This window comes from Myripristis murdjan, chromosome 4 (assembly GCF_902150065.1).
Source record: "Myripristis murdjan chromosome 4, fMyrMur1.1, whole genome shotgun sequence".
NCBI classification, from domain to species: Eukaryota; Metazoa; Chordata; class Actinopteri; order Holocentriformes; family Holocentridae; genus Myripristis; species Myripristis murdjan.
Window position 1 is genome coordinate 26,508,485 of NC_043983.1, and position 16,861 is coordinate 26,525,345.

The 16,861-nt window shown below is 44.2% G+C and overlaps 1 protein-coding gene across 1 annotated transcript in view; it reads right to left on the bottom strand.

Moving 5' to 3' along the window:
• Positions 1 to 16,861, bottom strand: part of LOC115357993 (glypican-5-like) — a 56,697-nt gene that overhangs the window by 20,951 nt on the left and 18,885 nt on the right. Inside the window, exon 8 of the mRNA XM_030049760.1 lies at positions 13,700 to 13,820. Coding sequence (XP_029905620.1) covers positions 13,700 to 13,820 — 121 coding nt within the window. The remainder of the gene's footprint in view (positions 1 to 13,699; positions 13,821 to 16,861) is intronic.

Here is a 16,861-nt window from a genome sequence, read left to right on the forward strand (position 1 = left end):
TGGGTTGTGGAGTTGTAGAGAAAACAACAGTAATGTTGACAGGCTGATGTTCATGCATATTTTGATTTTAATATCATAAGCATGTAGATATTTAAACCAGACTGGAATTTAACTGGGTGGTTTCCTCATGCAGTCAGACGTTTATAGGCTCACTGCGGAGAGAAAAATGCAGAAGACAGCTGCACATCAGAGAAGATATTCTGGGAGAAGAAACCATCTCGCGTGCACGTTGATCAGCAAATGTTTCTACAAACGTCAGCGGCATTACAGTTGAATTTGTGAAATTGTGTTCATTTGGACACATGTATTTGTAGCACAGTGAGGAGGGCTGGCTGTTGTGCTCTGTTAACCTTCCTTACACTTGTGTGTTTCCACAGCTTTGAAGACACTGAATAATTTGCTCTCCTATCATTGTTTCTGAATGATCTGCTTAAACTGACAGACATGTGATTTCAACCTTGCTGTCTTAAATTATCATCTTGATGGATTAAATTGTTAAGATAAATCACTTTGGTTCTTGCTGCTTCGTCACTGCGCATTGATCACGTCCTGCCTCTTGGTGTATTATTTCATCTTTCCTCCTGCATTGTATGCACTGCAAGAAGTGAAAGTAATATCTGAATCATAAACAGTTCCCCCAAAACAGGAAAATTCTTACATGCTGTTTGGGCAGATCAGGTCAAACACATCAGAGTATTCAAACAGCCTAGTTCATCGTTATTAAATAGACTCACATTATTAAGAAAAAAAAAAACATTATGTGTATACAAACATGCACCAATGCATTTAAAATAGGACAGCACACATGCAGACACATGCTCCATGCACACTTGCACACACTCACACACTCACAGGTCACGGAGATGTGGGAGAGGGTAATTGAGGTCATCCCGGCTCTATATGAATCCATATCCTCAGCTGATCAGTTAACTCGGGTTATGGATGCTGTGCCACACAGTGCATGTTGTCTGGCACAGCTGTCAGATGAAAACCTTGTACCTCCAAATCCTCAACTTTTACCCTGCCCCCCCACTGGCACCCATTCAGTTTTGGGGCCCAATACTGGCATTTGAATGGGTTACAGAGTGCTTTAGTGTGATGGAATCTGCTCCACCCACAAAGGTCTGCACCGTAGGTAAACCTTTGGGCTGAAGAAGACACTGAAAAAGGCTAAAAAAATTTGAGTTACCAGGTTTTCACACAAGAACATCGACAGCAGCATGTAATTGGCTCACAGTTTGATGTATGCCTGTGGTGGAGAGATGAGCTGGGGAAGATATGAAATTCAGTCAAGGATGGAGATAAGGCAAACAACTGGCAATATTAAAAACTATATATATATATATATATATATATATATATATATATATGTGCTCTCATTCTGTTTCACGTCCCCTAAGGCAATGTTTTCACATTGCTTATTTGAGACTGTTGTTATTTATTGCACTGTGTACTTTGAATGTGACATCGTGTTTTTATTGCTTTATAGTGGTACGCTCTATTTGGCTACTTTAAAAAAGGTCAACCTGCAGTCAACCTGTGATAGTTTGCTGGCCTTTTCCTACATCCCCAACAGTCCACTGGCCTTTTTAGCATTAGGCAATTAAACTGTGTTTTGTGAATAGTAGTCCCTGCGATAAAAAAAAAAAAAAAGCAAAAAAGAAAATACAGCTTTGACTCTCTCTAGTCTCTGTGTCTCTCTCTCTCTCTCTGTCTCTTCCACACACATATACACCTACGCACGCACACACACACACGCACACACACACACACACACACACACACACACTGGGTGACCTGACAAGGACTTTGTTTTTGACAGTGTGACCCAAGGGATGTGCAGCAGTGGTCACACACAAACCAATACTGTCCTGAATTGACTGGGCTGAGGAGAAACAAGGTTATATAGGCCCATGTAAACAGACAAGATTATTGGCAATTAACCAGCAGGACCATTTCTAACCTTCTGAAGGTACTACGAAAGGTACTACGATTTTAAATGCATCCAAGGCAATAAAATGTGCACAACTCTTGCTCTTCTTTTAGCCATCAAGAGGCCACAGTATAGAACCAGTGATTTTAAATTCACGCATCATACACGTTCAGTTTAGAGGTTCACATCAGAAAAACAATAAGCTGCAGTGGAAGAAAAATTCTGCCTTCAGATACTCTCACAGTGTTGGTGTCAGGATCCTAGTGGTTCCTCCCCGTTTTTTTTGTATTGGTTTTTCCCTGTCTCTATGTCTGTCTGTCTGGAGCTGCGACACACCCACCTGCATACCTGCCAGTCCTCGTCAATCAACCCACCTGCCAGCCATCTGCAATCAAGCCTCCCTGCATTTAAGCCTGGTCCAGCTCTCCACTCCTCGCCAGATTGTTTGCTAACCTCTGTGGTAGTACACCTTGGCCCATTATATCTTAGAAAGATTCTCTTTGCAGCGCTTGATCTGGTTACCTGATATCGTTTGTCTTGTTTTTTGTCCTAGTCATCTGTTCCTGTTTTTTCCTGCCACCACTTCACTGGACCCTGGACCTGCTTCCTCACACTCGCCTGGATTTTCCCTGGTTTCTCTACATCTCCTCACCGCCCAGCAATAACCACCAGCACCAGCTAAGACAGCCTTGCAATAAACTCTTTTGCATCCATCTTTTGTGTTTTTGTCTGCATTGTGGGTCCAGCTCTGACGCTCAATATGACAGAACAATCTGGCCAGGAAATGGACCTCGCAGACACTAGCTCCGACTCGCTCCCAATTCAGCAAGCATTGAGCCACCAAGGAACAATTATTGGACAACATGAAGGCAGTATTCGCTCCCTGTCTGAGCACAGTCAGACTCTTGCTCATCAAATCACTGTACTCACTGCACAAGTCTCAAGTCTCTTGTCTACTCCTCAGGTTTCTGCTCCCACTGCAGCCCCCCCAACTCCTGCTCCCCCTGCGCAGGCCACACCAACACTGCAGGACTCCCGTGCCACAGATCCAGAACCATACTCAGGTCTGCCCAATTTTTGTCGTGGTTTTTTGTTCCAGTGCACCTCTGTGTTTCAGTTGAAACCCACATCATTTTCCTCAGACACCTCCAAAATTCAGTACATCTGTGGCTTATTAAGGGGCAGGGCACTGGCATGGGCAGAAGCCAGGTTTTCTCGTCGTAGCTTCCATGACACCAGTTTTGATGATTTTGTTAAGGAGTTTAAAGGTGTATTTGACCACCCGGACTATCGGTCTGATGCTTCCATGCGCCTAATGACTCTCTCTCAGGGACAACGCTCTGTTTCCGACTACACCATTGAGTTCTGGACTTTAGCTGCTGAGGTGGATTGGACGGAGGACTCCCTGAGAACTGCTTTTAAGAAGGGGTTAAGTGGCCAAATTAAAGACGAACTCATTTCTAGGGATGAACCTGCTAACCTGGAATCATTGATTTCTTTGGCCAACAGGATTGATAATCGCCTGCGCGCTCACCGACGGGAGAGAGCTGTTCCATTCCCGGTCTTTAAGCCACGGTCCGCAGCCACCCCTCCCGTTCTTGACCCCCCTGTCCAGTCTGTCCAGACCTCCACTCCTGGCCCCTCTCAGATTCCACCTGAGGAGCCCATGCAACTGGGCCGGGCTCATCTCACCCCTGAGGAAAGGCTACGCCGTCGTCAGGCGGGTGAGTGCATGTATTGTGGCAAACAAGGACATTTTATTTCTCACTGCCCAATCCGGCCAAAAGACAGGGCTCACCAGTAGCTTTGGGGGTTCTGGTGGGTCAAACAAAATCCCCCTCTCATCCCAAGTCCCGTTTCCAGATCTCTGCCACCCTCTGTTGTCATGCTTTGTCTCTACCTCTCCTGGCCCTAGTGGATTCTGGGGCCGAAGAGAATTTTTTGGACCAACAGGTGGCAGTTCAAGCAGGCATAAGGTTGGAGCCCCTGGCCAAACCCCGGGCAGCACTCGCTGTGGATGGGCGCCTGCTGGCCCACATTACTCACCTGACTGAACCGCTCACACTCGTCCTGTCTGGCAATCATAGAGAAACTATACAGTTTAACATCATCTCTTCTCCCTCCACTCCGTTGATTCTTGGTCATCCCTGGTTAGCTAAACACAATCCAAACATTGATTGGGCTGAAAGTAGAGTTGCCGGTTGGAGTTTTTTCTGTCTTGAAACCTGTTTGCAATCTGCTTTGTCCCCTGCTAGGAGAGATCCTCTTCTGCCAGATCCACCCCCCAATCTTTCTAAAGTCCCAGATGTTTACCATGATCTTAAGGACGTATTCAGTAAGGACAAGGCTCTCTCTCTCCCACCTCACAGACCTTATGATTGTGCCATTGACTTAATCCCTGGTGCTCCTTTGCCCTCTAGCCGCCTCTACAACCTGTCTAAACCTGAACGTGAAGCCATGGAAACTTACATCAGTGACTCCCTTGCAGCAGGTATAATTCGGCCCTCTTCCTCCCCGGTGGGGGCCGGGTTTTTCTTTGTTTCCAAGAAGGATGAAACTCTGAGGCCCTGTATTGATTTTCGTGGACTTAATAATATCACTGTTAAAAATAAGTATCCCTTACCTCTGATTGACGCAGCTTTCACTCCTCTGCAGGGGGCAACAGTCTTCACCAAATTGGATCTCCGTAATGCCTATCATTTGGTGAGGATTAAGAAGGGGGATGAGTGGAAGACGGCCTTTAATACTCCTTTGGGTCACTTTGAGTATTTGGTTATGCCCTTCGGCCTTACCAACGCCCCAGCCGTCTTTCAAGCCCTTATTAATGATGTTCTGAGAGATTTCCTGGACAGATTTGTGTATGTTTATTTGGATGACATTCTCATTTTTTCCCAGTCCCTGGAGGAACATCAGAAGCACGTCCGCCTCGTTTTGCAACGGCTGTTGGAGAACAGGCTATTTGTCAAGGCGGAGAAATGTGACTTTCACGCCAAGAAGGTCAGTTTCTTGGGCTTTGTAATTGAGGAAGGAAAACTGAAGGCCGACCCAGAAAAGGTGAGAGCAGTGGCTGAGTGGCCAATCCCAGAGAATAGGAAGCAGCTACAGAGATTCTTGGGGTTTGCAAATTTCTATCGACGCTTTATCAGAGATTTCAGCTGTGTGGTTGCTCCACTAACCCGCCTCACCTCCTCTTCTGTACAGTACAGTTGGACCCCTGGAGCTGACTTGGCCTTCTCCAAGCTGAAACAACAATTCACATCAGCACCCATTCTCATTCATCCAGATCCAGCACGTCAGTTCATCGTTGAGGTGGATGCTTCTGATACAGGAGTTGGGGCAGTGTTATCCCAAAGTCAAGGGCCAGATGGTAAACTCCACCCCTGTGCTTTCTTCTCTCGACGTTTGACTCAAGCCGAGAGAAACTATGATATTGGGAATCGGGAGTTGCTGGCTGTTAAGATGGCTCTTGAGGAGTGGCGACATTGGCTGGAGGGCTCAAAGCTGCCATTTGTGGTCTGGACAGACCACAAGAATCTCGCCTATATTCAGACTGCCAAGCGGCTCAACTCCCGGCAGGCCCGTTGGTCCCTTTTCTTCAGCCGTTTTGATTTCACACTGACCTACCGCCCTGGTTCCCGAAACATCAAGCCGGATGCTCTCTCCCGGCAATTTAGCGCTGAGGAGACCTCCACTGAGCCCCAGACCATCCTGCCCGTCTCTCAAGTGGTGGCTCCCATTACTTGGGAGATTGAATCCCAAATCCAGGAGGCACAGCGCACCCAGCCAGACCCTGGTGGAGGTCCTCCCAACTGTCTCTTTGTTCCTGACTCTGTCCGGTCTCCAGTTCTCCAGTGGGTACATGCCAATAAATTCTCTTGCCATCCTGGAATCAACAGAACCCTGTCTCTCCTCAAACGCCACTTCTGGTGGCCCACTATGGATAAGGACACCAGATCCTATGTCCAAGCCTGTCCGGTCTGTGCCCGAGGTAAATCTTCTCACACACGCCCTGCTGGTCTGCTCCGTCCTCTGCCTGTTCCTGGTCGCCCATGGTCCCACATTGCTGTTGACTTTGTCACTGGTCTCCCAGCCTCCCAAGGTAACACAGCCATACTTACCATTGTTGACCGCTTCTCCAAGGCTGCTCATTTTATTGCTATCCCCAAACTGCCCACAGCGAAAGAGACTGCTGAATTACTGACCACCCATGTTATTCGCCTACACGGCATCCCTGTGGACATTGTCTCTGACCGAGGGCCCCAGTTTACATCCCAGGTTTGGCAAGCATTCTGTCAGGGCCTGGGTGCCACCGTTGGCTTAACCTCTGGTTTTCACCCACAGACCAATGGACAAACAGAGCGGGCAAACCAAGACCTGGAAAGCTCACTTCGCTGCATCACTGCTTCTAACCCCTCAGCCTGGAGCTCCTCTCTTCCATGGGTGGAATATGCCCATAATTCCCTGGTCAGCTCAGCCACTGGTATGTCGCCTTTTGAAGCATCTCTTGGTTATCAACCACCTCTGTTTCCCTCCCAGGAGGAGGAACTATCAGTTCCCTCTGTCCAGCATCACCTCCGTCGTTGTCAAAACATCTGGAATAAGACTCGAGCGGTTCTCCTCAAATCGTCCAGCAAGACCAAACAAGCAGCTGACAGACATCGTGTCCCAGCCCCCCAGTATCATACAGGTCAGTCTGTTTGGTTATCCTCCAAAAATATCCCTCTCAAGACCAGTTGCAGGAAGCTATCTCCCCGTTACCTTGGTCCATTCAAAATTATCAAAATAATCAATCCCTCTGCTGTTCGCCTTCAGCTCCCCGAGTCTCTCCGTATCCACCCCACTTTTCATGTTTCTCAGTTAAAGCCTGTCCACAGCAGCAACCTATGCCCCCCCGCCGATCCCCCTCCCCCTCCTCGGCTCATTGATGGTCATCCTGCTTTTACAGTGCGCCAGCTTTTGGATGTGCGCCGTCGGGGCAGGGGGCTGCAGTATCTGGTTGACTGGGAGGGCTATGGGCCTGAAGCTCGGTCTTGGGTTTCTCGTTCCCTCATCCTGGACCCTGCTATGGTGAGGGCGTTTCATGCTGCCAACCCTACCAAGCCTGGGGGTCGCCAGGAGGCTCCCGTTGGAGGGGGGGTACTGTCAGGATCCTAGTGGTTCCTCCCCGTTTTTTTTGTATTGGTTTTTCCCTGTCTCTATGTCTGTCTGTCTGGAGCTGCGACACACCCACCTGCATACCTGCCAGTCCTCGTCAATCAACCCACCTGCCAGCCATCTGCAATCAAGCCTCCCTGCATTTAAGCCTGGTCCAGCTCTCCACTCCTCGCCAGATTGTTTGCTAACCTCTGTGGTAGTACACCTTGGCCCATTATATCTTAGAAAGATTCTCTTTGCAGCGCTTGATCTGGTTACCTGATATCGTTTGTCTTGTTTTTTGTCCTAGTCATCTGTTCCTGTTTTTTCCTGCCACCACTTCACTGGACCCTGGACCTGCTTCCTCACACTCGCCTGGATTTTCCCTGGTTTCTCTACATCTCCTCACCGCCCAGCAATAACCACCAGCACCAGCTAAGACAGCCTTGCAATAAACTCTTTTGCATCCATCTTTTGTGTTTTTGTCTGCATTGTGGGTCCAGCTCTGACGCTCAATATGACAGTTGGCATTAATCTGTTCAATGCATTTTTAGAGTTACTTTGTAATGAAGTGTTGTAATTCACTTTCGTGGTGCACCCACCTTTCCTGGACACGCCTCATCTACTCCTATTTCAGATAGTGATTTCCGATTTCTCCAGCCTCCAGAGTGCAGGCATGAAGTTAGTCTATTCAGAAGTCTGCATCACTGCCTCTTTGATGATGGATTTCTCCCTGTATAATTGTTGAACTTCAGTGCAAAAAGGAGAGTCGAGAAAGAAGCTCTTATTCTTTGATTCTTTGAAGGTCTGACACCAAAACCTGACGTTTATGTTGATATTTTAAATAGCTGAATTTTTTATCCCGTTAAAGTCTATTGACAATTTGATTGGAGATCGCATCTCACCTACAGTTGGCCAGCTGTCCACAGGAATAAGAAAAATATTGCAGTAAAAAAAAAAATGGACCCAGAAATACATGTACATAAACTGGGACATAAATCAGCTAACTTGGGACTAAGCAAAGACAGCATGAAATCCATGCATCAGCTGCCTCCCTCTTATAGGATGTGTTTTTCAAGGTTTTATTGATTACTTTAAAGCACTTTGTGGCATTGCTCCAAGCTACATTTCCAAACTGCTATCCACTGACCGACCTGTGTGCTGCCTGACGTCCTGAGGCAGGAACCTGCTCCTCAAACAGGACAACAAAAACAAAAGGCGACTGCACGTTTGTTTCATAGCACCGTGGCTCTGGAAGCTGCCGGAGGAGCTCAGCCTGGCAGATTCAGTGCCGGTTTTAAAACCACTCTTGAAAACCTACTTTCACCGTAGGGCTTTTAATAAATTCCATTTTCATTTCTTTATTTTATCTTTGTGTGCAGTTTAGTTTTTCTTTGTCAAGATTGCTTGGTGTGTTCTTGGATTTTTTTTTATTATGCTATTATTTTTAATGTATTTTTACTTTTTTTCAGACTCTTTTCTGCAACTTTTCTGTCTTTCAGTTGTTTGTGATCCACTTTGTGAAACTACTTTGATAAATGCTGCATAAATAAACTGAGAACTCTTTTCAACAATAATACGATGATAAGGATTTGTCTTTTTGGTAACTTACTGGGCAAACCTCATCGTAAGAAGGTGATTAGCAAGTAACATATTTTAATATATTTCTTTTTAATTACACCAACATTTACCTCAAAATTTATTGAAAACTAAAACTTTTACTTTTACTGTTACACCAGACTCAGTCTAGATGAATATTTCAAATCTATTAGATCATAAAAATGAAACCAGGGTTGCTACTGGTCATGGAATATGACATGGAATATTTCTGGAATATCATAAAATCTTCAGACCGCCTTAAAAATGTTGCAAACCTTATAAATTTGGTTTGCAACAACATTTGAGACATTCAGAGTGAGTTTGATGATACAGTAGAAGTAAAAGTTTCAGTTTTCAGTGAATTTTGGGGTAAATGTTGATGTAATTGATGTAATTTGGGGCTAATTTCAGAGAATTTTGAAATACGTTTCTTGCTAATTATCACCTACTTACTTAAAAGATGAAGTGTTGTCTAATTAATTTTCTTATTTTGTCTCACTTTATCTTCTATTCTTTTTAATGCATACATTCACTCAGTACCAAGGCCTTTCATTTGCACTGTATCTATGGTACTGTTCTGTATCTAACATTGCTGTACTTATTATCTCGTATTGTTTCTAACTGTCTTGTCAGGAGCAGACTGAGACAAATGCCTTTCAGAATTAGAAATGACAATAAATGACTGAATCTCGTCTCTTTAAATGTGGCTCGACGCAGGCTGGATATAAAAGGAGGGACATCAGCGACAGCCGCCGCTGTAGGTGCCGGGCAGCCTTGGAAAGAAGGAGACCCAAGGTTATTATATGACAGCATGTCCGAGGGGACGTGGAGACAGACTAGACCCTGTGTGGTGATTCACCATCATGTCACCGGACTGCAAATGAGGGCTTGTTGCTGTGGGAGGACGAAAATATATTACAGCAATGTTTCCAGTAGAACTGTTTTTGCTTAGCTGGGTGGAAAGCCCACAATTCAAACAGAAATTTGGGCCATGTGGCACTAAAAACTCTCCAATGAAGCCAATACCAGTGAAATTCTTTAAGGCGGGACGGCGGCACCACTATGCAGAGCGGTCTGTCCCAACTAATGAATGGCAGAGGAAACACTCACAGTCGGTGTCTGCGGGCATACAGAGAAGAGATGGTCTTTTCTCAAAATCACTGTGACTTTTTGTTAACGCGATGCTAAAAACTGTAGTGATGCAAATGTCAAATTAACTAGTAATAGAAAATGAGACTGCGAGAAAGAGAGAGGGAAAGAGGAACATGGCTGGGAAAATAATTACTATTCCAACAATGTGTCTCTCTCTCTCCTTTCGTATTCAGCACTTCCTCTCACGCTGTGCATGTATGTGTTTGTGTGTGTGTGTGTGTGTGTGTGTGTGTGTGTGTGTGTGTGTGTGTGTGTGTGTGTGTGTGTGCTACACAGCGAGATATAATAATTAATAAATGGCATGCATTAATGTGTGTGCCTCAGATGAATACTGTCCACCCCCACAGGGAGAAGCAGGGGGCAGAAAGCATGATGGAGCCACAGAGTTGACTCTAATCTTTTTCAAAGGACAAACAGTTAACAGTCGGTAGTGACACGCAGGGTTTATGACTCTCATTCGTCCTGTTTATCAACAAGACTATGTCAAAACGTAGGATATGGCTGCAATGTAACTACATTTATGTTTCATTCATGTTTTGACCTTGGCTCTGTGAACAGAGGCTGCACTGGACAGCAGTTTTCACACCCTGATTACTTACACAGTTAATAGCGCTGATTTACTTTTTATATGAACTGACTTTTTTTTGGTATCGCCTCCGTCAAGGGTCCAAGCAAGCTGAGAAGATACTAAAAGAGGATATAAAAACACTGCAGACCACGGCAGCGTTTCCCACAGCGTGACAATGTGACTGTGGAGTAGGGTACTTCTTATTTTACCATTTTAATTCTCCACCTTATTTTAGCATGTACTCACAAACTAATCTGCTCACCTTGCTTTTCCCTTCACTTCTCTTTCCCAGGTACACACACACACACACACCTACACCTCTGACCTCTCACTGCACACACACCGGCTTGTACGGCCCCACCTATTTCTGTCTCTCTCTCCCTGCATGTGTCTGCTCTGTTGACTTCCCTCTTCAGCAGTGTGTTTTATAAAGACACAGATGTGTGTCTTTGTAAGTGTATGTTGGATCTGAGTTTCTGCATCGCAGGAGTGTCATATCTGAATTTCACCCCGAGTTCATGCAGTGGCCTGTTTGCATCCCTCTAGCAGGTCAGTCAGGTTGAAAAACAATCTCACTCTTCTTATGCAAAGTGTGCATGTGTGTGAGTCTGTGTAGGTGTGTGTATATGTGAGTAGGTGTGTGAGTGCAAGACTATGTTAGAAAATTCACAGAAGCTTTAATATTCCTTAAATCGTGGTCTAACAGGACACAGGAGGGTTAAACAGAATTAATAGGCCTGGGAAAGCAAATCTCATACATAAATGATTACATGGTGTGTGTGTGTGTGTGTGTGTGTGTGTGTGTGTGTGTGTGTGTGTGTGTGAAAGAGAGGAGAGAGAGAGAGAGGGAGTGCTGACTGGGCGTTTGCTTCATGTAAATGCAACATGATTAATGAACTCGGCATCGAATAGGAGAAAGAGCACAGAAAAACCTTCAACAGCAAAAAAATAAATAAATAAATAAAACAAAACTAACTTAGGCCATGACTTTCCTGTGACTGCACCACGATACATAACACCATTTCCATTACCAATATTAGTCAGCTCTTATTTTGGCAAGCTGCAGCTTCCCCTCATGACCTAAACAAGAAGACAGCGGTAGAGCACAGACCTCCACCAAACACACCCCGAGGATCTGAAAGCAAGGCTCTGTCTCCGTTAGATTCATTGCTGTGACTAAAAACCAATAATTGTCTAATGGCAGAAATCCCACATTCAATCACCGCAAAAATCAACCCCTTCCTTAGCCCATGGCTTTGAAAGAGAGAGAGCATGTTTGAATGAAAAAAAAAAAAAAAACAACAACAACAAAGACTGTGAACAAAGGCATATAAACCCCGTTTTGCATGGATATGCTTAACTCTAGCTTGGCCTCAAAACCCAATTTTCAAATTCACTGATGTTTTCCAAGTTTTTCCATGACTACAACAAACAAAACAAGTTTTATCTGAATCTCTGTACCTAAAAATGACTCTCCATTGCGCTATTCTTCCTCAATTTTCCCGTCTGTTTGGTCTGTTTTGCTCTGTGCGTTTGCCTGCCTGCCTCTCTCTCTCTAATTTTAGCTGAGTGTGTGTGTGTCACTGCTTGGCCCTGTGTGTCCTAAACGACATTACAGTCGCACAGCCACATTTGGCTCAAATAATGAATCATCGTTATGTCTAACCTTTGTGAATCATTTTATGGATCTTATTCATGTGAAGGATTTTATGAATCATCCATGCAAATCATATTAGCATGCTGTCCGGAGCTTTGGCACGCCCTGTTGAAAGTGCTGCATAAATCCGGTTTGATTATTGAATTAATTTATTTATCATTGCATGTTATTATCTACATCTGTTTAGACTGTTGACATTTAAGTTTACTGCGTTACCAAGTCATTCTGACATTAGGTGCTAACAGACTAGAGCCACACACACACTCACACACACACACACACACACCTCCCCATCCTTGAGTGGCTGTGGACCCCCGCTGCTACCTTAAGCAACACTCATTAGTTTATCACAGCTTGCATGAAACTTTAGAGACACAGAGTGGGCTGCTTGAAATATCGCTGTAATTATGACAAATGACATATCAAACTAGCAAACACTAACGCTACGTTCATCTCAAAGCACAACTTGGACTTTCCCGCTGCGACTCATGTTGTGCTCTGGGTGGCAACTTGAGAAAAATGGATGCCAGCAAGAGGAAGAACCTCTGCATGTTGTCTCAATTAGGAAAACCAAAAGTGTATGCAGCAGTATTTATTTAAGTAGCATGTAAACACTCTTAAATTCATACAATTCTTACTATAAACAACAAATTGCATTTTTCTGCACACCATTTTCTGTCCCCTGATGTTACTTGAACTGAAATTGGATGAAGCAGAGCGCTGAAATTGTACATGAATTTTCAGCTTAGTTCATTTTTTTTCACAGGTTGGAGCTTGTTTTAAGTGCATGCAGCATTACACCACAAATTTGAAAATGCACGTGCACAGGAGGGCCCGAGCTAATGTAATCCGATAAGGGCGCAGGGGCTAACTGCAGCTAGGGTTAGCAATCATTACATTAAACGTGGATGTTAGCAGCATGCTAACCCCAGCAGGCTTCATAAGTCATGGTCTTATGGTCAGGGCGAGGACAGGAGGAGTGAACACTCTGTGGGAGGGACCTCATTATAAAATCACCCACAGTGGAGCCCTCACGCTCACAAGGGCCTGGCTTTCATCTGCATCGACATCAACACTTGAGAAAAACATTGATTTACAGTAGAGGTTAGCCTGCACACTGGGAAGACTGAAGAACCAAGGAAATAGACGACATTACATGGAGTATGTTGGCAAAGACAAAAGAGACTCCTCTTTCCGTACTTTAAAGGTAAAGTTATTATCTCGGCGTGTTCGGAGACCATTCGAAAAATCCGAAAAGAAGCTTGCACTCTTGACAAAGTCATCAAAACAACAACAACAAAAAAAACCTACATTACGTTGACTAAATCAGTGTCTTGCTGAAAGTGTGTGTGTAGTGTCTGTTCCATTTCTATGAAACACACTTCATAGAAATACCTAAATATTAAATTTGCAATAGACTCTCTCTCTCTCTCTCTCTCTCTCTCTCTCTCTCTCTCTCTCCCTCCCTTGAATTCAAGATATGTAGAAGTGGTGACACGATTTTGGAGAGAATAATCAGAATGAATGAACAACCTCAATTCTCAAACCTTTTGCCAAGCCTACAAATTCTGACTTGAAGTGGAGAACAGGTGTGTGTGTGTGTGTGTGAGAGAGAGAGAGAGAGAGTGAGAGTGTGTGCCTGTGTGTGTGTGTGTACCTGTGTGAGCTGCTCCAGTTTCTGTTTCGCCCCCCTCAGGACAGGATCAGTATTGCGAACAGTCATCTCCGGGTTTTCTCTCTGGGCCTTTAGGCTGCTGTCAACCACGCGACCTGTATAACTGCAGAAAGACAGAGCGAGAGAGAGAAAGAGAGAGAGAGAGAGCTTATAAGAGATTATAAATCACAGTCATTACCAGTCAAGCAGTGAAGCAATCAGTCAGTCAGCCAGCCAGTGAGACTGAGAAGGGGATGAAGTGTGACTTGGTATGTTAGTTGAGGTATAAAGAAGTAATTTAATCAATCAGCCAAACTCCTGAAGCATGCAAGCTCCCTCCTGCTTCCGTATGCCGGCAAACTCCATCTCTTTATTTCTCCTTCTACACCTCTCTCTCTCTCTCTCTCTCTCTCTCTCTCTCTCTCTTGTAGAATTGATAGTTAGCTGAAACCAATACTCTGGGTTGGAGGATTACTCACATAACCTCTAAAGAAAAGAGATACTCGCTGGCCCAGTTCTGTGTATGTGTGGACGGTATGTGTGTTGCTCTCCTGCCCCAGTTTTCTCACAGTCACTATACTACTGTGCTCTATCAGAGCCTCAGGCAATAATTCACTGCAAACACACACACACACACACACACACACACATACAAGCAGTAAAATTAGTTTTATCCCTGGCCGAAAAACAAAGAAGCACTGACTTCACCGACATCCAAGCAGATCAGTTACTCCAGCTGATGGCGACATGAACAAATCCAGGGACAAAGATCAACAAATCCTCAGACGCTGCCTTGTTTAAATCATGGGAGATTTTATTTAGAACAGACACCAGGCCACATTCACCAAAATGATTTAGTGAATGTGAAAAAAATAAAACGTCCGCACATACAAATGAATGAATATTTGCAAACGGGGCTTTACTTCCAGACTTGCCTCTAGACTTTTTCAAATGATCCATCAAATAGACTAAGAAGGAAAAATAAAATTTATTACTGGGTGTCAACGCTCATCAGCCGGTGTGTGTGCGTGTGTGTGTGTGTGTGTGTGTGTGTGTGTGTGTGTGTTTATACTTGCTAGAGGGGTATATAAGTAGGCTTCACTTTAATTCTGAGGAAAGTGACAGCCCTCCCCAAAAAAAGGTTAAATAGGGAGAGGCGATTCCAGGTTTGTTTGTTTTTTAAATAAATAATTGTGATTCCAATTCCTTGTGGTGGAACTGATGGAGGCTTCCGAGGATAGGATGGGGGGGGGGGGGGGGGGGGGGGGGGGGGGGGGGCTTCAACATATTGCACACGTTATGCTATATTCCATATAGGAGTGTGATGAAAATATAGCTTATGTATTTGTGATGATCTTTTTTTAGTTGTTTTGCTGTTTGTTTATAAATAAGAGTTTAGAGTTGAGAATGCAGCTGGACTCCATTTATTTTCAGAATAAATTCTTACAATCAACATGATAGAACGAAGAGTTGACTCTTTTGGACTTGATGACATGTTTTTCAAGCCATCTAGCTCTTGCTCAACTATAAAATTTAATTAAACGCACTAGATTTTCACATGTTATGAATCCTTTATTGGTGTTGAGGGAACAGTCAACTCCATACTAAACTCCCCCATTAAGTGCACAGATACATACTGCACACAAAATCTCACACAAACCCAAACCTTTAATGTTTTATGGTCATTTACGTCTTTACCGTCATTTACCTTTTTCTTGAAATGTGCCAGTCCACTTTGTAGCAAAAGTGAGACCTCAGTTGTTTCATTTTAACATCTAAAGGAAAGAAACGGTCGATTTCTAACTTAGCATTATTATTAGTAGTAGTCGTAGTCGTGGTAGTAGAAGTATTATGTAAAGCGTGTTGGTCAGGTTGACCTCTTACAAAGAGAGTCTGAGAGATGGAGCTAAGCAGGGGAACAAAGAAAAATATGACATTAAAGGAAAGCAAAAAAAAAAAAGAAAGAAAAGAAACAAAATTTCATGATTCATATTTTGTGTAATTTCCATCCCAGACCTACTAGCTAATACAATCAACCACTAAGTCGCTAACCACTGTGTCTACGCCCTAAAAAAACACAAACAAACACACTAGGGCTATGGCAACGAGGGAAAGGGATTGTGGGAACCAGAGCGGAGACGGATGGAGGATCTAGGCTGAATCAAAGCAAAATAAAAGATGCGACTGATGCCAAGAGATGGTGTGGTGGTTAAGACCCCAGCCTCCAGAGTCATGTTCACCCCCGCTGCTCTGGGATCAGATCCCACCAGAAACTGCACTCCGGCGTCTGCCCTGATTTGTAGCTTTCTGGCCTGCACGCTGTCTCTAATTTTCGCCTGTCTTGGCGAACCCGTGCACGGGATAAGTTTTGATGTGCATATATTGCAGATAAACGCTCACTTCCTCCTTAAGGCCTTATTCAGAGTGTTTGTATACATCTATGTATGTTCATGGATCTCATTGCATGCAAGAATAAAATTAATATTTGCCGTGATTTATACCTGGAAACAGCAAAAATGCAACAGTAAACAGCTAAAAATGAGAAGATGCATCCTAGTTGATCTCCATCTATGAAAAGTTTTCAAGTCTCTTACTATATATATGGGATGGGAGCTTATCTAAGCTAATATAGATGGGATGTGATGTTTACACGTGCCGACTCCAAAACAGAATAATTGAGTATCCCACATAATAAGGGGATACTGGTGGGCATGCTAACGCATTCACACATGTAATGAAAGGTTCAGCATGAACTCCCGTCCAATGATCTGTCAAATGCAAGCCAAGAGAGAGCAGAGAAAGAGGGAAAGAGGAGAGAAAAGGAGAGAAGCGAGAGAAGGAGAGGAGAAGAGATGAGAGGAGGAGTGATGGAAGGAGAAGAAAGAGAGCAGTGAGAGAAGGAGAGTTGGGAGAGGGAGGATGAAAAAAATGAAAGCTCACTTATAAACCACAAATGGGCCTCAGGGGGAAAATCCCAAGATTCCTCAGACTCCAGCAACGATTTGAGGGATCAATGTCACCACCGCACATCAAATACATCTGTTACAGACATTCCACTGTCAACACCTCACAAATAGACTGCCATATATCTTGTTTTCCTTTATCTTTATTAAGACCAGGAATGTGCAAACAGGCCAATATTGTAGTTCTCGAATCCTGGCCTTG